The sequence below is a fragment of the Petromyzon marinus genome, unplaced genomic scaffold, assembly GCF_048934315.1.
Source record: "Petromyzon marinus isolate PM22_M1 ecotype Great Lakes invasive population unplaced genomic scaffold, UKy_Petmar_22M1.pri1.0 PM_G_Scaffold_19, whole genome shotgun sequence".
NCBI lineage: Eukaryota > Metazoa > Chordata > Hyperoartia > Petromyzontiformes > Petromyzontidae > Petromyzon > Petromyzon marinus.
Window position 1 is genome coordinate 2,443,097 of NW_027422750.1, and position 21,461 is coordinate 2,464,557.

At 53.5% G+C, this 21,461-nt stretch overlaps 2 protein-coding genes across 2 annotated transcripts; one reads left to right on the top strand and one right to left on the bottom strand.

Annotated features, from left to right (window-relative positions):
* Positions 1-227: 227 nt before the first annotated feature.
* On the bottom strand, positions 228-10,713 carry LOC142912134 (uncharacterized). Its single transcript, XM_076060452.1, has 3 exons — positions 10,551-10,713; positions 4,567-5,727; positions 228-233 (listed from the first exon to the last, which is right to left on the bottom strand). Exons 1-3 carry the CDS (start codon positions 10,599-10,601, stop codon positions 228-230), a joined length of 1,218 nt encoding a protein of 405 aa, XP_075916567.1. The 5' UTR covers positions 10,602-10,713.
* Positions 10,714-11,597: 884 nt separating this feature from the next.
* Positions 11,598-21,375, top strand: LOC142912135 (mutS protein homolog 4-like). The gene is made up of 7 exons (XM_076060453.1): positions 11,598-13,089; positions 13,512-13,675; positions 15,038-15,301; positions 16,826-17,016; positions 19,195-19,302; positions 20,477-20,592; positions 21,198-21,375. Exons 1-7 carry the CDS (start codon positions 13,085-13,087, stop codon positions 21,373-21,375), a joined length of 1,026 nt encoding a protein of 341 aa, XP_075916568.1. The 5' UTR covers positions 11,598-13,084.
* Positions 21,376-21,461: the final 86 nt, after the last annotated feature.

Genomic DNA, 21,461 nt, shown 5'->3' on the forward strand with positions numbered 1-21,461 from the left:
TTCGCTAGAGGCAACACGTTTATTCAACAAGGGAACCACAGCACAGAGGGGTGACGACCCCTCACAGCCGATAACCTCAGGAGGCAGTCCCTCCACACTACGGTGCCCTTACTCTGGTTCTAGCGCTAACCCTACACTGGTTATGTCTGAACCCGACCCTAGCCAGGGTCACTGGGCTCTTCGCTTCAGGGTCTTCAGAGTCTTCAGGGTAGTGCTCAGAGTCTTCTTCAGAGCTTCAGGTGGACAAGGACCGCCAAACCCGTTCAGGGGTCCGGCTTTTATCCCCGTTCCAGGGTCTCTCTGCCCCTGGCCAAGCCTTCTGGAACTCTCTAGGGGGCCCTGGAACATCCCTCAGCCCCCCCCCCCCCTCCCCTCTTGGGGTCTGGGGGCCCTGTTCGTCCCACCTGGTCTGTGCACCACCCCCTGTTGACGCATGTCCGCTATTACAGGTCAGCTCCCGTGGTAATACGCATACAGCCCAACATGGCGCTACATCATCCCCCCCCCCCCCCGTAGCATCCAGGCGTCTGCTACGTTCACAGGAAGCCCTAGACGCATGCACGAATATGCTCAAGGTGCCATGTCATACGTTCGAGCGTATGGATGTCCCCGACTTATTTATTACCTTTACATGTAATCCAACTTGGCCTCAGATAAAACAAAAAAAGTAATAACTTTCATTCGGCCAGACACCCAGCCGTCGATACGACTTCACAGCCAGGGTGTTCAGACAAAAGCAAGTCAAATTCATCGAGAGCATTCACTGAGAGTCGTGTTTTTTGGAGAAACAAGATGCTGGATGTACTCAACTGAGTGGCAGAAACGAGGACTTCCACATCATAGGGGTTTCCCCTTTTTTTCTGGCAACAAAACTGAAACCTTTTGGCGTCCTCTGGTCGAGCACCAATTGGGTCGAGGCTCTAAAGAAAGCCGTCCCTTGGTGTGGACCAATCGGTTTCAAGGACAATGCCACATATATTATCATAGTGCGTGTGTTTTGTTTGCATTTTGACTGCAGGTATTGTGGTTAATGCAGTAGACATGAATCCTTGTAAAAAGGTTTCAGTTTTGTTGCCAGAAAAAAGGGGAAAAACCCCTATTATTATATTTTGGTACTGGCAAAGGAGGTCTAATGATGTAGATGACTTCCCCACGCTCATATTTTAATCCGGCTGAAAGAAAAAAATCATCCAATCCAAATCGATGTTATATCTGCCGAGTTTCCAAATCCAGAGGAAGACCCAAAATCTGTTTGCAGTAGTGACCGCAAATATGATTCATGGGCCATGCGGAAACCTTAATGTCAATGTAGCAGCATGTATGAAGGATATAGAGAGCAGCAAGAAATATCCGAGACAATTTATTAAAGACACACAAACTGGAGATGATGGATATCCTCGCTATAGAAGGTGAGCTCCAGCAGACGGTGGATACACAGCAAGACTGAAGATTAGAGGCAACGCGGAAATCGAAATGGACAACAGGTGGGTTGTTCCGTATTCTCCGCTTCTTTCTAAAATGTTTCAGGCGTAGATGTGTTGACCACGCTCCACCTCCTCCAGTCAGTGTGTGTATCATGGTGTGTGTGTCAGTGTGTGTGTCAGTGTGTGTGTGTGTCTGAGTGGCTGGGTCATGTAGCCCGCATGCCCAGCCACCGCATGCCGAAACAGCTTTTGTTTGGCCGGATTGAGGGGGCTAAGCGGGCGCGGCACGGGCTAGAGAAGAGATGGAGTGATGTGGTACAGGAGGACGTGGAGCTGAGTGGACTTGCCGATGACTGGTACCAGCGGTGTCAAGATCGGCATCTGTGGAGGAGGCTCGTGAAGGATGCTACTGGGCAGTTGGAGGCAGTCGCCCTCCAACAACAACGGAGGGTGGAGGAGCGACGCTCACAACAGCGAGCGGAGCGCCGGGTGGCTAAAGCACAGCAGGTTGGCACAGTAGGGGGCACAGGTGGTGCATCAGCCAGTCATCTCAGTCAGTCGACCCGTGGCACCTGGGTCTGCCCCGTGACCTCCTGCCAGCGGGCGTTCGACACTTCACGTGGCCTCAGGGTGCACATAGCCTGGCACAAGCGTCGTGGTGACGTCACCGCCACTTAGTGGCGAATGGCGGTTGTTGTTGTTGTCTGAGTGTGTGTGTGTCAGTGTGTGATTAACTCTCTGCTTTATTGACCTGGTCAAGGCCTATGATACCATCAGTAGGCCTGGGCTCTGGGTTGTTCTTCGTGCTTTTGGAGTACCTGACCCTCTGCTCACGATCATTAAGGACCTTCATGATGGTGAGCGGGCCCGGGTAAAACTACGTGGCCGGGAGTCAGAGCCATTCCCTGTACACCTTGGGGTGCGACAGAGATGTCCTCTGGCTCCCATATTATTTAACATCTATTTTGACCACGTAGTTCGTGAAGCCTTCAATAGCTGTACCGGGGGAATCTCCATATGGTACAGATATAATGGGAGGCTGATCAATGCCCGGGTGCGGTCAAGGGATGGCTCCCTATTGCTCAACCACGTTATGTATGCTGATGATTTGGTAATAGCTGCTCAGTCAGAGGAGGAGTTGGAGACGCTGCTGCTGAGACTGGAGCGTGCCACTAAGAAGTGGGGCCTTACCATCAGCCCCACCAAAACTAAGCACCTGCCTGGGTATTTTGTACCATCGGACACTCCACCCCCACAACTCCCAATCGTTGATGGGGCAGTTGTGGAGAGAGTGGAGAGTTTCCCATACCTGGGCAGTGTGCTTATGACTGGCTCCAGTTTAACTGCAGAGGTCTCACTCCGAATCAGTCGAGCGGCAATATCTTTTCATCGGTTGCGTAACGCTGTGTGGAAGCTACCTGGTCTGTCGCTCCGCACTAAGGTTCAGGTCTTCTTGGCCACGGTCATTCCCTCCCTTCTCTACGCTTGCGAAACGTGGGCCCCCCTAATGGAACATCTTCGCCGGTTAGAAACATTTAGTCTGGCCTGCCTACGATCCATCCTGGGTTTAAGCAGACTGGATTGTGTGAAAGATCTGGGCAAGGTCCCATCAGTGAGCTCCTCCGGCGGGCAAGGCTGCGATGGCTGGGTCATGTAGCGCGCATGCCCAGCCACCGCATGCCGAAACAGCTTTTGTTCGGCCGGATTGAGGGGGCTAGGCGGGCGCGGCACGGGCTAGAGAAGAGATGGAGTGATGTGGTACAGGAGGACGTGGAGCTGAGTGGACTTGCCGATGACTGGTACCAGCGGTGTCAAGATCGGCCTCTGTGGAGGAGGCTCGTGAAGGATGCTACTGGGCAGTTGGAGGCAGTCGCCCTCCAACAACAACGGAGGGCGGAGGAGCGACGCTCAGAAAAACGAGCGGAGCACCGGGTGGCTAAAGCACAGCAGGTTGGCACAGTAGGGGGCACAGGTGGTGCATCAGCCAGTCATCTCAGTCAGTCGACCCGTGGCACCTGGGTCTGCCCCATGACCTCCTGCCAGCGGGCATTCGACACTTCACGTGGCCTCAGGGTGCACATAGCCTGGCACAAGCGTCGTGGTGACGTCACCGCCACTTAGTGGCGAATGGCGGTTGTTGTTGTTGTCAGTGTGTGTGTCAGTGTGTGTGTGTCAGTGTGTGTCTGAGTGACTGAGTGTATGAGTGAGTGACTGAGTGACTGTCTGAGTGAGTGACTGAGTGTCTGAGTACGTGTCTGAGTGACTGAGTGTCTGAGTGTCTGAGTGAGTGTCTGAATGAGTGACTGAGTGTCTGAGTGAGTGACTGAGCGAGTGACTGAATTAGTGTCTGAGTGAGTAACTGAGTGACTGAGTGAGTGTCTGAGTGAGTAACTGACTGACTGTGTCCGAGCGAGCGAGTGAACCACTCCCAACGCCCTCACCCGCTGCCCTGGAGTCTCCTCACCCTCCTCCTCACCACCCTACACCTCACCACCCAGCCCCTCCTCACCACCCTACACCTCACCACCCAGCCCCTCCTCACCACCCTACACCTCACCACCCAGCCCCTCCTCACCACCCTACACCTCATCTGCTCCTCCTCACCCTGCATCTCCCCTCCAGCTGGTGTATCTCAGCCATGATGTCGTCTATCTGCTTGAGAATCCAGCACTCCTCCACCCTCTTGAGACTCGCCACCCTCTCCTCCTCCTCCACCTCCTCCTCGTCGCCCGACTTGCAGTCGCCATCATCGGCTGCACTGCGTGATCTCCGTAGTCCCCTCCTCCTCCTCCTCGTCCTCTTCTTCTTCTTCCTCCTCCTCCTCCTTCTCCTTCTCCTCGTCCGCCACCTCCTCATCGTCTCGTGCTATGTCGACACTCGGCTGCAGGCGGCTGGCGTAAAATTTCAGCAGCAGCCTGCGGACGCCCCCTGTAGACTCCACCACCTCCTCCTCCTCCTCGTTCCTCCGCTCCTTCACCTCGTCACCCTCCACCACTACCTCCCCCTCCTCCTCCTCGTCGTCCCTCCGCTCCTTCACCTCGTCATCCTCCACCACCACCTCCTCGTCCCTCCGCTCCTTCACCTCGTCACCCTCCACCACCACCTCCCCCTCCTCCTCCTCGTCGTCCCTCCGCTCCTTCACCTCGTCACCCTCCACCACCACCTCCCCCTCCTCGTCGTCCCTCCGCTCCTTCACCTCGTCACCCTCCACCACCTCCTCCGGCGTTGAAGACGACGACGACGACGATGCGTCCGAGAACGACCAACAGTTGGACGACGATGACGACGCTCTCTGCTGCCGGTATTGTTGCTGAATTTGTTTCCGTCGCTGCCGCTGCTTCTCCAGGGCGCGACCCCGGCGCCTCTCGGTGGGTGGCGGCGGCTCAGCCAGCGGCCGCGGCATCAGCGAGGAGAAGTGGAACGTCGCCCCACGCGGGGCCGAGCGCCGCTTGCCCGCGACCGCCGGCGCCAGCAGCGTCGGAGGAGGAGCCGGCGGCGTCGGAGGAGACGGAGGAGGCGGAGGAGGCGGAGGAGGCGGAGGAGCGCGGCAGGTAGAGGAGCCCGGGCAGGGATTGGGATTCGGTCCCGCCGGGCAATCCGCCGCCGCCGCTGCCTCCCGCCGCTTGCTTAGCGGTGACCGCCCGGCCAAAACCTCCTCCTCCTCTTCCTCCGCCGCCGCCTCGGCCTCCTCTTCCCCTCCTCCTCTCGCTCCTCCTCCTCCGCCCCTCCTGCTGCTCCCCCTCCTGCCCACGCCCTGCCACCAAAAGTCGAAGTGTCTCTTCCACGCCGCACGCGGTCCAACCGCGTCCTCCCTGCGTCTCTCCGCCTCCTCCTCCGCCGCCTCCTCGCCCGCTGCCTCGTCGGCGCCGAGCGCCGGCCCCGACTCTCCGCCGCCGTCTCCGCGCTCCGGGGCGACCCTCGGGCCGATTCCCGGCGTCGGCGTCGTCCGGGCGCCGCCGCTGCCGCCGCCGCCGCCGCCGTGGGAGCTCTCCCGGGGGGGTGCCGCCGCCGCCGGAGTCTCCCGGCGGCGGCGCCCCCCCCCCTCGAGAGCCCGGAACGTCACGGGGCGACGAAGACGACGGCCGCGGCGGGGAGGCCCCGGCGCGGGCCCCGGCCCCCCGGCGTCGTCGCCGAGCGGGCGAGCGACCTTGGAGGGCGCCGCGTGGGACTCGGCTCCTCCTCCTCCGGCGTCGTCCGCGGAGCGCTTGGGCACCCGGATGGGCCAGGAGGAGCGAGCCCTCGCGGAGGGGGCGGCTGTGGCCCTGGCCGGGGCCGGGGCCGGGGGAGGCTGTCTGGGAGGCCGCTGGTGAGGGGGGAGGGCCGGAGGAGAGGGAGGAGACGCGGGATCAGATTCCAGCATTCAGCACGCAAAAGTCCTGGTAGTGGTGGTGGTATTGGTGGTAGCGGTGGTGGTCAGTGATTGTAGTGATGTTGGTAATGGTGGTGGTGATAGTAGTGATGGTAGTGTACGGTAGTAGTGGTGGTGGTGGTAATGGTGGTGGTAATGGTGGAAGTGGTGGTAGAAGTGGTGGTGGTGATGGTGCTAGTGGTGGTGGTAGTAGTGGTGGTGTAATGGTGGTGGTAGCGTTGCTGGTAGTAGTGGTGGTAATGGTGGTAGTGATGGTAGTGTATGGTAGTAGTGGTGGTAATGGTGGAAGTGGTGGAAGTGGTGGTGGTAATGGTGCTAGTGGTGGTAGTAGTGGTGGTGTAATGGTGGTGGTAGTGTTGGTGGTAGTAGTGGTGGTAATGGTGGTGGTGTCCGGCAAAACAACCCCCTACCTCCTTGTGATGCCGGACGGGCAACGCTGCCGTGGGCAGTGCCGGGGGGGAGGGCCAATTCGGATTGGCCTTTCCCCTCATGGCGTTTGTAACCACCACAGTGGCTAAGTGGGGGCTCTGGACAGGTGTGAGGGGCTGGTAACCCCTCCACCTCCAATTAATTACCGCTAAACCACGACCACAACATTTTATAAATAAGCTTGTGCCGGACGCCCCGGGGGGACAGGCGTCTATGACGTCTCCTGACCAAACCCCATTTGGCGGAGCCAGGAGACTGAATCCTTCCCCTCGGGGCTCCTCCAAAAACAACAAAAAACCACTACGTGTGGCCACGTGGAATGTTCGAACGCTCACTGCGGAGGAGAGGCTGCCACTCCTCTGTCAAAAGCTGGACCGGTACCGCCTGGATCTCTGTGGTAATAAGGAGGTCCTGTGGACCGGCTCTGGCTCCTGCCACCATGAGGGGTGGACAGTCCTCTACACGGGGCAGGAGACTGCCAAACAACAGGGTGTGGCTCTTTTTCTGAATAAAAGAATGAAGGGGTGTGGGAGCATGGTGATGAGGTGTGGGAAGCTGTAAGCCCCAGGCTACTTTGGGCTCGCCTTCCCATCAACCACAGGTGAGGAGTGGTGGTCATGGTAACTTATGCCCCCACCAAAGACGAACATCCGTGGAGGGATGGAAGCAAGGCCAATGAGTCAAATGCCTTCTATGACCTCCTGTCACAGGTGCTGGCTAAAGTGGCCCCTCGGGATAGAGTCATCTTGTTGGGTGACTTCAATGCCTGAGTTGGTCATGATGCTGGCACCTGGTCTGGAGTAATTGGAAGGCATCGGGCAGACCAGCTCAATAACAACGGCAGGAGGCTGCTTAATTTTTGTGCAGCCCATGGGCTTGTAATTACCAACACGCTGTTCCGGCATCGGCGCATCCACACCACATCATGGATGCATGCCGGGTCCAAGCAAGATCATCTGCTGGACTACATAGTGATGGAACAGCGAATGCGGGCCCATGTCCTTGACACCAGGACCTACCGTGGAGCTGATCTGCCCACTGACCATCGACTTGTCATCTGTAAGATGCACCTGCAATTCTTCCACTCCGGTGGTGGGTGTACACCCAGGACCCCATTCAAACCCTTAGTGGCATGGTCTCAGCTAGCTGATGAAAGTTACAAACGAGAATTTCATCATCGCTTGCGGCTGGGATTGGCATTGTCCCCCACTCCTCTTGATGTCGAGGGGAAATGGGCGAGGTTTAGGACTGTAGCTCATGTAGCTGCAATGGCTGCTTTGGGTACACGGTCCAGACCTCCCCAGAGACCCTGGCTGACAGGAGGTGTTCAAGCCGGCTGAGAAAAATCGACAGGCCCACTCTCATCGGCTACAGCATCCCACGTCGGAGAATGAGGAGGCTTACCGCAGCCTTCGCTCGGAGGTTCGGAGAGCCGTGAGGCACTGCAAGAATGGGTGGTGGTCGCGGGTTGCTGAGGAGATGGAGTCTCCCTCAGTGGCCCACGATCACAAACCGCTCTTTAATTCCATCAAAAAAGTAACCTGCAGCGCCACACCTATTACCATCATTAGGGGAAAGAACGGTGATCCAATATCCGACCCCCAGGAACAGGTTTGCAGATTTTCTGAGCATTCCTGAAGTCCTGGGGAAGGGGAAATCCCTCAGCCAGGAAAACAACGTGGGACAAAGTGGGGATGACCCTACTGAGGCTGCGGTGCCTCAAATATTGGAGGAAGTCACCCCCTGTGAGTGGCTGGCTGAGGTGCCATCCGTTGAGGACAGCAAGTTGCACAGTAGGGGGCACAGGTGGTGCATCAGCCAGTCGTCTCAGTCAGTCGACCTGTCGCATCTGGGTCTGCCCCGTGACCTCCTGCCAGCGGGCGTTCGACAATTCACGTGGCCTCAAGGTGCACATCGCCTGGCACAAGCGTCGTGGTGATGTCACCGCCACTTAGTGGCGAACTGCGGTTGTTGTTGTTGATAGTGGAGCTGCTGGTAGTATATTTGGAGTGTGCGTGTCTCTGCCTCGTGGTTGCATGGATGTTTCTGGTTCCTCCGGTTTCCCCCCCTCCAGATTTAGAATTAACATCACGCATGTAAAATATTTAACTGCGATACATTTCCACACGATGAAGTCACTTTGTGTTGAGCTTTTATTCGTGATGGCCAGGTCGCTTGTGAAAAAAAGCTACATAGCTCAGTGGGTCTTACCTTGTACAATAAAATAGAAAAACTAGTTTATAGTTTAAGAGAGATGAGTTGGATCTGTCACGTGGGTTATTTAAAAAAAGAGGTCATTCATTTCATCAGGTTATGCGCACAGATTACAAAAACATTTGGAGGGGAAAAAAACATGCTGGCCGTTATGTGACTTCACCGAAAAAGCCAAAGAGTACGTTATGGTCAAGTTTTATTAAAACATTTTTTGTTTAGGATATTTGCTCTTAATGTGCTTACTTTCCCCCAGCACATTCACTGCATTGTCTTGGTGAATGCGAGGCATCGCGTGGTCATAACCCACCGGGATATTTTCCCCTTACGCGTCAAGAGATTGACATTCTCAATGAAAATCATTTCAGGTATTCACTGAAAGTGTCAGAGATGAATTTTCAGGATAAAACTGAACATTCGTGCTAAAGATTGGTGCCATATTGTACTATTATAATTGTGCAAAATGCAACCAGAACACAATTAGCACGGTTAGCTACGTACCGCTACAGTCTACATTATAGACTGTCAGTACACTCACTCAGCTTAATAACCAGGCTACATTCTACATTATAGACTGTCAGTACACTCACCATACTTAATAACCATTACTACAGTCTACATTATAGACTGTAGTACACTCACCATACTTAATAACCAGGCTACAGTCTACATTATAGACTGTCAGTACACTCACCATACTTAATAACCATTACTAGTCTACATTATAGACTGTCAGTACACTCACCATACTTAATAACCATTACTACAGTCTACATTATAGACTGTCAGTAAACTCACCATACTTAATAACCAGGCTACAGTCTACATTATAGACTGTCAGTACACTCACTCAGGTTAATAACCATTACTAGTCTACATTATAGACTGTCAGTACACTCACTCAGCTTAATAACCATTGCTACAGTCTACATTATAGACTGTCAGTACACTCACTCAGGTCAATAACCATTACTAGTCTACATTATAGACTGTCAGTACACTCACTCAGCTTAATAACCATTGCTACAGTCTACATTATAGACTGTTAGTACACTCACTCAGGTTAATAACCATTACTACAGTCTACATTATAGACTGTCAGTACACTCACCATACTTAATAACCATTACTACAGTCAACATTATAGACTGTCAGTACACTCACCATACTTAATAACCAGGCTACAGTCTACATTATAGACTGTCAGTACACTCACCATACTTAATAACCAGGCTACAGTCTACATTATAGACTGTCAGTACACTCACCATACTTAATAACCAGGCTACAGTCTACATTATAGGCTGTCAGTACACTCACCATACTTAATAACCAGGCTACAGTCTACATTATAGACTGTCAGTACACTCACCATACTTAATAACCAGGCTACAGTCTACATTATAGACTGTCAGTACACTCACCATACTTAATAACCATTACTACAGTCAACATTATAGACTGTCAGTACACTCACCATACTTAATAACCAGGCTACAGTCTACATTATAGACTGTCAGTACACTCACCATACTTAATAACCAGGCTACAGTCTACATTATAGACTGTCAGTACACTCACCATACTTAATAACCAGGCTACAGTCTACATTATAGGCTGTCAGTACACTCACCATACTTAATAACCAGGCTACAGTCTACATTATAGACTGTCAGTACACTCACCATACTTAATAACCAGGCTACAGTCTACATTATAGACTGTCAGTACACTCACCATACTTAATAACCAGGCTACAGTCTACATTATAGACTGTCAGTACACTCACCAAACTTAATAACCATTACTACAGTCTGCATTATAGACTGTCAGTACACTCACCATACTTAATAACCATTACTACAGTCTACATTATAGACTGTCAGTACACTCACTCAGCTTAATAACCAGGCTACAGTCTACATTATAGACTGTCAGTACACTTACCATACTTAATAACCAGGCTACATTATTATTCACAAATTAAATCGTTTGTATTTTGTCAATGTCCATAGACTCAGCACCGCGCCCATTGACCCAACACTGCCCATAAATTCAACAGTGCATTTGTAAACTATCTGCGAATCACGGGCTGGACATTTGAGGCCACTTTTTACCTCACGTTTTCCCTCACGAGAGGCGATCTCGCACCCCTGGGGGGTCGTCATCGTCGTCAATTTCTGCTCCAAAATAAAAAAAATTCAAAACCGCACCTCACGACTTTCAAAACGGCGCCTGGCCGAGGGAAAGGAGTCACAAAACATTTGGCGGGAAAAAAAATCTCGCGTCACGTGGCTAGGGAGGAACCAAATCTGATTGGCTCCAAGGCGTAGCGAGGAGGGCGAGACGCCAAAATAATTTAGCGGGAAAAAAAAAAATCTCATGTCACGTGGGTAGGAGGGAACCAAACCTGATTGGCTCCAAGGCGGGGGTGGGGAGGAGCCAAAAAAAATTTGGCGGGAAAAAACTCCCGCGTCACGTGGGTAGGTTTAGTTACTTGTAGGAACAACCACAAAGCACACAGATGTAGTTTTATATCACTCCCATTGTTTCCCTCCACGATGTCTCCTTTAAGCAATAAATTACTCGCGGGGTGAAAAGAAAACAGTCATCTCGACGAATACTGGCACATCTTATGCCCCTCACGAGGCAAACTATTCACAAATTACATCGTTTGTATTTTGTCAATGACCATAGCCTCAGCCCTGCCCCATAAACTCAGCAGTGTCCCATAGACTCAGCACTGTCCCATAGACTCAGCACTGTCCCATAGACTCAGCACTGCCCCATAGACTCAGCACTGCCCATAAATTCAACAGTGCATATTTAAACTATCTGCGAATCACGGGCTGGACATTTGAGGCCACTTTTTACCTCACGTTTTCCCTCACGAGAGGCGATCTCGCACCCCTGGGGGGTCGTCATCGTCGTTAATTTCTGCTCCGAAATAAAAAAAAAATTCAAATCCGCACCTCACGACTCTCAAAATGGCGCCTGGCCGAGGAGGAGTCTCAAAAATTTGGCGGGAAAAAAAAATCCCGCGTCACGTGGCTAGGGAGGAACCAAATCTGATTGGCTCCAAGTCGCCGCTTGGACCAATCAGAGAGCTCCAAGCGCCTCGCCTCACAGCAGCTCCGCTCCTGCACTGATAGATCACTGCAGAAGGTCTCTCGTCTATAGTTGAATAGTGTAATAGTGTGTGTGTCTGTGTGGATGTGTGTGTATGTATCTGTGTGTATGTGTGTGTATGTATCTGTGTGTGTGTATCTGTGTGTGGTGTGTGTCTCTGTGTGTGTCTGTGTGTGTCTCCGTGTGTGTGTCTCTGTGTGTGTGTCTCTGTGTGTGTGTTTGTGTGTGTGTCTGTGTGTGTCTCTGTGTCTCTGTGTGTGTGTGTCTGTGTCTCTGTGTGTGTCTCTGTGTGTGTACATGTGTGTGTGTCTCTGTATGGGTGTCTCCGTGTGTGATGTGTGTGTCTCTGTGTGTGTGTCTCTGTGTGTCTCCATGTGTGATGTGTCTCTGTGTGTGTCTGTGTGTGTGTCTCTCTGTGTGTCTCCGTGTGTCTCCGTGTGTCTCTGTGTGTGTCTGTGTGTGTGTATGTGGGGAGCGGTAGTGTAGTGGTTAGCGCTACGCCGCGCTACGATTCTCTGAACCGGTCCTGGGCCTCCCCTAGGTCGACTCAGCCTCAAATGAGTACCTGGTGTGGTGGTGTGTGTAGTAAACATCACCACTGGGGGAGACAAAGGCGGTCGGGCGTGGTGCTGGCCACCCACCCCCTCGTGTGCCACAGTGCCGGCCCTTATAGGTGCTGCTACTCGCTTACAGCACTCGCCCCTACAGATTGTTAAGGCTGTACGGGGGGTCTTTGTGTGTGATATCTGTGTGTGTCTTGTGTGTGTGATGTGTGTGTGATGTCTGTGTGTGTCTTGTGTGTGTGTGATGTCTGTGTGTGTGTGATGTCTGTGTGTGTGTGATGTCTCTGTGTGTGTCGTGTGTGTGTGATGTCTGTGTGTGTGTGTGATGTCTGTGTGTGATGTCTGTGTGTGTGTCGTGTGTGTGTGATGTCTTTGTGTGTGTGTGATGTCTGTGTGTGTCTTGTGTGTGTGTTGTGTGTGTGATGTCTGTGTGTGTCTTGTGTGTGTGTGTGATGGCTGTGTGTGTCTTGTGTGTGTGTGTGTGATGGCTGTGTGTGTGTGATGTCTGTGTGTGTCTTGTGTGCGTCTGTGTGTGTGTGATGTGTGTGTGATGTCTGTGTGTGTCTTGTGTGTGATGGCTGTGTGTATGTGATGTCTGTGTGTGTCTTGTGTGTGTCTGTGTGTGTGATGTCTGTGTGTGATGTCTGTGTGTATGATGTGTGTGATGTCTGTGTGTGTCTTGTGTGATGTGTGTGTGTCTGTGTGTGTCTTGTGTGTGTGATGTCTGTGTGTGTGTCTTGTGTGTTTGTGATGTCTGTGTGTGTGTGTGTGATGGCTGTGTGCGTGTGATGGCTGTGTGTGTCTTGTGTGTGTGATGTGTGTGTGATGTCTGTGTGATATCTGTGTGTGTGTGATGTCTGTGTGTGTCTTGTGTGTGTGTGTGATGTCTGTGTGTGTCTTGTGTGTGTGTGTGATGTCTGTGTGTGTGTCTGACAGGTGATCCGCTCTTTTGAAATCGGATGAGGTAATCTCGCAGATCCTCATCGTTTGAGCAGCGTTAAGCCCCTCGCACAGATTTGAATATTCCCCAAGCTTCCTAATCACTGCCAGGCTCAGGCGTTAACATCTCCTAGCCACCGTGATGATGATGGTGGAACCCACGACCTCCTGCTGTATACCAGGCGAGGTAGTCAACATCTAGCCACCGTGATGATGATGATGATGGTGGAACCCACGACCTCCTGCTGTATACCAGGTGAGGTAGTCAACATCTCCTAGCCACCGTGATGATGATGGTGGAACCCACAACCTCCTGCTGTATACCAGGCGAGGTAGTCAACATCTCCTAGCCACCGTGATGATGATGATGGTGGTGGAACACACGACCTCTTGCTGTATACCAGGTGAGGTAGTCAACATCTCGCTCACCCCCAGGCTTGGTTGCAGGATGTCCACGAAGGGTCCCAAGTACTCGTTTGGCCTACTGCTGGATTCTCCTCCCCGGCGCACAAAGACCAGAGCCAAGCTACACAGCACCACCGCCTCCACCTCCTCCGCCTCCTCGTCTTTGCTCAGCTCCACGCCCGCGGCACGCCACTCCAGGATGCAAGGTCGGAGAGAGTGCAGGAGGGCAATCAGCGGCGGAGCCAGGGGGCGGGGGGGGGGTGACAGGGTTAGACAATTGTCACCCCCGAAAAAAAATAAAAAATCGAAAAATCTGAAACATTGTGCGTGTAAATGCACGACACTCGGTCCGGCGGACTTCGTGTAACTGCACCGTCAGAGCGTGTCGCCAAACCGATGGCGTCTGGTTCAACAAGCCTGACTCTCTAATCATCTTCTTTGGTTCTTTCGGTAAAGTCACCACCACGTAGAATGAGAATAAAATAATAAAATAAAACAATAAAATTCTCACGACGTTTCGGCCGCAACGCAGGTGGCCTTCTTCAGGCCACCTGTCGTCCCAACAGGTCTGTCCCTTTAAACCTGAAGAAGGCCACTTGTGCTGTGGCCGAAACGTCGTGAGACTTTTATTGTTTTATTATTTTATTCTCATTCTACGTGGTGACTTTACCGCAAGAACCAAAGAAGATGAATCCTTGCAGTCACGAAAGCTTTAAATCGAAATCTCTAATCATTCTTGAAGTTAACATTTGTTGAATGTCACCCCAGGCTGAAAATTCTGGCTCCGCCCCTGAGGGGGATGACGCCTCTCCGCGGATTATTTTGATGTTGACGGATTACCGTACTTTGGCTCCTCTTGCTCCATATCCTTTGGTTCTTTTGGTGAGGTCACGTGGACTGCTCCTACGTCAGCTCCTACATCGGCGGTCCACCTGCTGTGTTCGTTTCACACCTGGTGACGGTTGCTTGTGTCGCGATCCAAACGTCGTGATCCATTAAAATGTTTTCGTACCTATGTGAGTTTTTGCCGAAATAACTCAACAACATGAATTCCTGTGGTCACGACAGGTTTAAGGAACAGATTGCATCTGGCTGCTCTCCGCTCCCTGCGGAGCGTTAAGGCCCCGACAAGCCCACGGCTTTCCATTCCGGGCACCGTTCTGTGATATTGCGTCGAGCGAATGTGTGGCCCTACGCAGCCTCTCCACCCCCCCCCCCTTTCGAAAATCAGCTCGCACCCTCCGCTAGGGTCTTGTCAAAGGGGAGCACCGTTAATCCTGCCGAACAGGATTTTTGCAGAAGACCTCGCTGGGGTTGGTGGGCAGGAGACGAGAGGGAGGCGTCGTTCCTCGCCAGCTGTCGAAGTATGCAAGCTCTCTCGCTTCTGTTTTTGGTGAAGCCTCTCTCTTGAACGATGTCGGTCTTCTGGTGCCCGCGTCCACTGGGGACGCCATCGCGCTCCCCACGTGCCACGTTAGAACAGGGCCGAGAGCGTGAGGAGCCTCAAAGAAAACGGATCGCTTTAATTAAGTCTCCGTCCGCCGCCCCCCCGTTTCTCTTGTTCCCAGAGTCGGGTTGGGCCGACCGGAGCGGCAACGCCGACACCGCCACAACCACCAGCGGCGGCGGCAGGGCCCGCGGCGGCGGCCGTGGCGGCGGTGGTGGCGGTGGCGGCTGCGGTGATGCTCCCACCGTGGTGATGCCAGGCTTCTCCTCCTGGGCCCCGCGGGTGCCCCTCCCCGCTTCCCGGTTCCGTGCAGCGCCGGGCAGCTCGCGGCGGCAACGCCAGAGGCATGCGCCCGGCAGCAGCAGCAGGGCCACCACGTCCACCGGTAGACTCACACAGAGTCCCGTAGACTCACACAGAGACCCGTAGACTCACACAGAAACCCATAGACTCACACAGAGACCCGTAGACTCACACAGAAACCCATAGACTCACACAGAAACCCATAGACTCACACAGAGACCCGTAGACTCACACAGAGACCCACAGACTCACACAGAAACCCATAGACTCACCACCCTTCATAGACTCACACAGAGACCCGTAGACTCGCACAGAGACCCATAGACTCACACAGAGACACATAGACTCACACAGAGACCCGTAAACTCACACAGAAACCCATAGACTCACACAGAGACCCATAGACTCACCACCCTTCATAGACTCACACAGAGACCCATTGACTCACACAGAGACCCGTAGACTCACACAGAGACCCATTGACTCACACAGAGACCCGTAGACTCACACAGAGACCCATAGACTCACACAGAGACCCGTAGACTCACACAGAGACCCATAGACTCACACAGAGACCCGTAGACTCGCACAGAGACCCATAGACTCACACAGAGACACATAGACTCACACAGAGACCCGTAAACTCGCACAGAAACCCATAGACTCACACAGAGACCCATAGACTCACCACCCTTCATAGACTCACACAGAGACCCATTGACTCACACAGAGACCCGTAGACTCACACAGAGACCCATTGACTCACACAGAGACCCGTAGACTCACACAGAGACCCATAGACTCACACAGAGACCCGTAGACTCACACAGAGACCCATAGACTCACACAGAGACCCGTAGACTCACACAGAGACCCATAGACTCACACAGAGACCCATAGACTGACACAAAAACCCATAGACTCAGACAGAGACCCGTAGACTCACACACAGAGACCCATAGACTCACACAGAGACCCATAGACTCATCACAGAGACCCATAGACTCACACAGAGACCCATAGACTCACCACCCTTCATAGACTCACACAGAGACCCGTAGACTCGCACAGAGACCCATAGACTCACACAGAGACCCATTGACTCACACAGAGACCCGTAGACTCACACAGAGACCCATAGACTCACACAGAGACCCGTAGACTCGCACAGAGACCCGTAGACTCACACAGAGACCCGTAGACTCACACAGAGACCCATAGACTCACACAGAGACCCATAGACTCACACAGAGACCCGTAGACTCACACAGAGACCCGTAGACTCACACAGAGACCCGTAGACTCACACAGAGACCCGTAGACTCACACAGAGACCCATAAACTCACACAGAGACCCGTAGACTCACACAGAGACCCATAGACTCACACAGAGACCCGTAGCATCACACAGAGACCCATAGACTCACACAGAGACCCATAGACTGACACAAAAACCCATAGACTCACACAGAGACCCGTAGACTCACACACAGAGACTCGTAGACTCACACAGAGACCCGTAGACTCACACAGAGACCCGTAGACTCACCACCGTTCATCGACTCACGACAGGAGGCAGCACCCCGTCTCTCTTGTGGCCCCGCAGCGACCTCGTTCTCCACGACTGACGACGCCGGCGACGACGACGAGGAGGAGGAGGTGGAGGCGAGGTCGGTGGTGGTGGCGTTGGCAGAGGGCCGAGGTATCGCTCGGGGCGAGGTTGGCCTGGCCAGCACCGACCTGCGCTGCCCCGAGCTGGTCCTGTGTCAGTTCCCCGACAGCCAGCCCTACGTCAAGGTCAGCCTCCTTCTCTCTCCGTGCACGAACATAAAGGGCCCCCCCCCCGTGCAGTGCATGTTATGAAGCGGGCCCTGAATTAAAAACTAAAACACGCACATTCTTCACCTGCGCGGTATAGCGATTGTCATTTTTGTCACTTGCCGTACGGCCGGATAATGCGACGCATCTCTAACCTAAGTTTGCTTGTGGCGGTGGTTGTTTTGATTTAAAGCTTTCGTGACTGCAGTAATTAATATTCTTAGCTCTTTCGGTAAAGTCGTGTTGAAGGGAAACATTAAAATAATAAAATATATATAAAACAATAAAAATTCTCACGACGTTTCGACCATAACACAAACAGTCGTCATCAGGTGTGTGGGTTTGCATTTATGTATTTATTTTTAAACGGTGCATTTATTTATTTATAAAACGTTAGCACCATGGGCAGCGATTTGACAGTTTATTTAGAAGGACTAGTCCATCTATGTTCTGAAAAGAGGAGGGGGGAGACGAAAAATTAATGTATGCTGTCTGAATGCCACCGTAAGCGTGAACAATCAATTAAGACCTGAAATGGTTTATCAAATCCTTCCAATGATTGCTAAGTCAGAATCCATCTTCTCGGTTTAAATTGTCTCTGTGCTTATTATTTTATTATTTCCCTTTAACGTGACTTTACCGAAAGAGCTAAGAATATGAACCACTGCAGTCACGGAAGCTTTAAGTCAAAATTTGATGCTTTTCTTGTTCGTGTTTTTGTTGGTTTGTTGGTTTGTTGCGGTTGCACTCCGATTCAAGAGCCGGATGGCTCACAGGGCTATACCCAAAATAAACTGAAAACTGAAACTGAACCTTCAACACACTCGGCCGTTCGTAAAAGCTGAAGGGCGGTTTCGTACTCTGGTAAGAGAGCGGAATCACCGAACCGGAATTGATCGCTTGAAAGCGTTTAGCGCGGGGCCCTTGAAAGTGCGGGGCCCCGTAGCCACGTAAGTAGCTACGTGCCAATGTGTGCGTGTCGTTATTCTGACGGTATGCAGTATATATACATTGACAGGTTAGGTTAGTCTTAAACTATTAAACACTAGTTTTTTTTTATTTTACCTTACCTCATGCACCTAGCTTGGCACAGCAGTCAACCCACTGCACCTGTGTCTGTCCCGTGACCTCCTCCTGGTGCACCTAGCCTGGCACAGCAGTCAACCCACTGCACCTGGGTCTGTCCCGTGACCTCCTCCTGGTGCACCTAGCCTGGCACAGCAGTCAACCCACTGCACCTGGGTCTGTCCCGTGACCTCCTCCTGGTGCACCTAGCCTGGCACAGGAGTCAATGCACTGCACCTGGGTCTGTCCCGTGACCTCCTCCTGGTGCACCTAGCCTGGCACAGGAGTCAACGCACTGCACCTGGGTCTGTCCCGTGACCTCCTCCTGGTGCACCTAGCCTGGCACAGCAGTCAACCCACTGCACCTGGGTCTGTCCCGTGACCTCCTCCTGGTGCACCTAGCCTGGCACAGGAGTCAACGCACTGCACCTGGTTCTGTCCCGTGAGCTCCTCCTGGTGCACCTAGCCTGGCACAGCAGTCAACCCACTGCACCTGGGTCTGTCCCGTGACCTCCTCCTGGTGCACCTAGCCTGGCACAGCAGTCAACCCACTGCACCTGGGTCTGTCCCGTGACCTCCTGCTGGTGCACCTAGCCTGGCACAGGAGTCAACGCACTGCACCTGGATCTGTCCCGTGACCTCCTCCTGGTGCACCTAGCCTGGCACAGGAGTCAATGCACTGCACCTGGGTCTGTCCCGTGACCTCCTCCTGGTGCACCTAGCCTGGCACAGCAGTCAACCCACTGCACCTGGGTCTGTCCCGTGACCTCCACCTGGTGCACCTAGCCTGGCACAGGAGTCAACGCACTGCACCTGGGTCTGTCCCGTGACCTCCTCCTGGTGCACCTAGCCTGGCACAGCAGTCAACCCACTGCACCTGGGTCTGTCCCGTGACCTCCTCCTGGTGCACCTAGCCTGGCACAGCAGTCAACCCACTGCACCTGGGCCTGTCCCGTGACCTCCTCCTGGTGCACCTAGCCTGGCACAGCAGTCAACCCACTGCACCTGGGTCTGTCCCGTGACCTCCTCCTGCTGCACCTCAGCCTGTTGTTCTCGTTGCTGGCGCTGCTGCTGCTGCTGCTGCTTGTTCAGGCGATCACCAAGCTGCAGGTGCTACGCCCACTGGAGGTGGTGATGCCCCACACGGCCTGCAACCCAAACGCCAGCAAAATGTTCACCCTGCTGAGGGACTACTTCCCTGTGAGCACGCACGGACGGCATCGCCACTACTCACCACGCGGAGACTCCTAGACTCATCACACAGAGACTCCTAGACTCATCACACAGAGAGCCATAGACTCATCACACAGAGACCCATAGACTCATCACACAGAGAGCCATAGACTCATCACACAGAGAGCCATAGACTCATCACACAGAGACCCATAGACTCATCACACAGAGACCCATAGACTCATCACACAGAGACCCATAGACTCATCACACAGAGACCTATAGACTCAGCACACGGAGACTCCTAGACTCATCACGCAGAGACCCATAGACTCATCACATACAGACCCATAGACTCATCACACAGAGACCCATAGACTCATCACACAGAGAGCCATAGACTCACCACACAGAGACCCATAGACTCACCACACAGAGACCCATAGACTCATCACGCAGAGACCCATAGACTCATCACACAGAGAGCCATAGACTCACCACACAGAGACCCATAGACTCACCACACAGAGACCCATAGACTCATCACGCAGAGACCCATAGACTCATCACACAGAGACCTATAGACTCATCACACAGAGACCCATAGACTCATCACACAGAGAGCCATAGACTCATCACACAGAGACTCCTAGACTCACCACACAGAGACCCATAGACTCACCACACAGAGATCCATAGACTCACCACATAGAGTCCCATAGACTCACCAAACAGAGTCCCATAGACTTACCACACAGAGACCCATAGACTCACCACGCAGAGACCCATAGACTCATCACATACAGACCCATAGACTCACCACACAGAGACCCACAGACACATCACACAGAGACCCATAGACTCACCACGCAGAGACCCATAAACTCATCACATACAGACCCATAGACTCACCACACAGAGACCCACAGACTCACCACACAGAGACCTATAGACTCATCACGCAGAGACCCATAGACTCATCACGCAGAGACCCATAGACTCATCACACAGAGACCCATAGACTCATCACACAGAGACCCAGAGACTCATCACATAGAGACCCATAGACTCATCACACAGAGACCCACAGACTCACCACACAGAGACCCATAGACTCACCACACAGAGACCCACAGACTCACCAGAGACCCACAGACGCACCACAGTGGGTGCTGCCACCTCGTGGTGAGTGCGTGTGCAGGAGGCCCACGTGACCACGGTGCTGAGGAAATACTTCAACGATGAGCGGGGCACGGACGCCGTGCGGAGGCTCTGCGTGCCCCACATGGCCACCGTGCTCATGGACGTGCAGGGGAAGTGAGTGGGTGAGTGTGTGGGTGTGTGTGGGTGAGTGGGTGAGTGGGTGGGTGAGTGGGTGAGTGAGTGTGTGGGTCTATGGGTGAGTGGGTGAGTGAGTGGGTGTGTGGGTGTGTGTGGGTGTGTGTGTGAGTGGGTGTGTGGGTGTGTAGGTGAGTGAGTGGGTGAGTGTGTGGGTCTGTGAGTGGCTGAGTCGGTGTGTGGGTGAGTGTGTGGATGAGTGTGTGGGTATGTGGGTGAGTTTGTGGGTGAGTGTGTGGGTGAGTGTGTGGGTGAGTGTGTGGGTCTATGGGTGAGTGTGTGGGTGAGTGGGTGAGGAGCTCACCGGTGAGCTCCTCCGGCAGGCAAGGCTGCGTTGGCTGGGCCATGTAGCTCGCATGCCCAGCCACCGCATGCCCAAACAGCTTTTGTTCGGCCGCATCGAGGGGGCTAAACGGGCACGGTACGGGCTAGAGAAGAGATGGAGTGGTTAGGATTAGGGTTACCCACTCACTCACCCACCCACCCATCCACTCACCCATCCACTCATCCACCCACTCACCCATCCACTCACCCACCCCCCTCTCACCCTCCCACTCACCCTCCCCCCTGCCCACCACCCCCAGATACTACTGCCTGGCTTCGCTGGCGGCACTGCTGCAGTATGTGGAGTTCATCCAGGGCGTGGTGCTCACCCCGGCCTCCGTCCGCGTCTCCTTCTGCGGCAGTGAGCGCACTGCCATGATCGACGGCACCACGGCCGCCAACCTGGAGCTGCTGCGCTACTCCCACGACCCCCGGTAGACGATGCCTCCTCCTCCTCCCTCGCTAGCGGGGATAGCCGCTCCCCCTTCTGTGTGTTGGTGTGTGTGTGTTGGTGTGTGTGTTGG

What these genes read in the sequence shown, in the direction of transcription:
- LOC142912135 (XM_076060453.1), top strand. An exon ending in ACAGCCAGCCCTACGTCAAG is followed by an intron (nt 17,017 to 19,194) that starts GTCAGCCTCCTT and finishes CTGCTTGTTCAG; the next exon opens with GCGATCACCAAGCTGCAGGT. An exon ending in TGCTGAGGGACTACTTCCCT is followed by an intron (nt 19,303 to 20,476) that starts GTGAGCACGCAC and finishes GTGCGTGTGCAG; the next exon opens with GAGGCCCACGTGACCACGGT.
- LOC142912134 (XM_076060452.1), bottom strand. Translation starts at nt 10,601, where the DNA reads ATGACGACCCCCCAGGGGTGCGAGATCGCCTCTCGTGAGGGAAAACGT. An exon ending in CTCGTGAGGGAAAACGTGAG is followed by an intron (nt 5,728 to 10,550) that starts GTAAAAAGTGGC and finishes CCCCCTCACCAG; the next exon opens with CGGCCTCCCAGACAGCCTCC.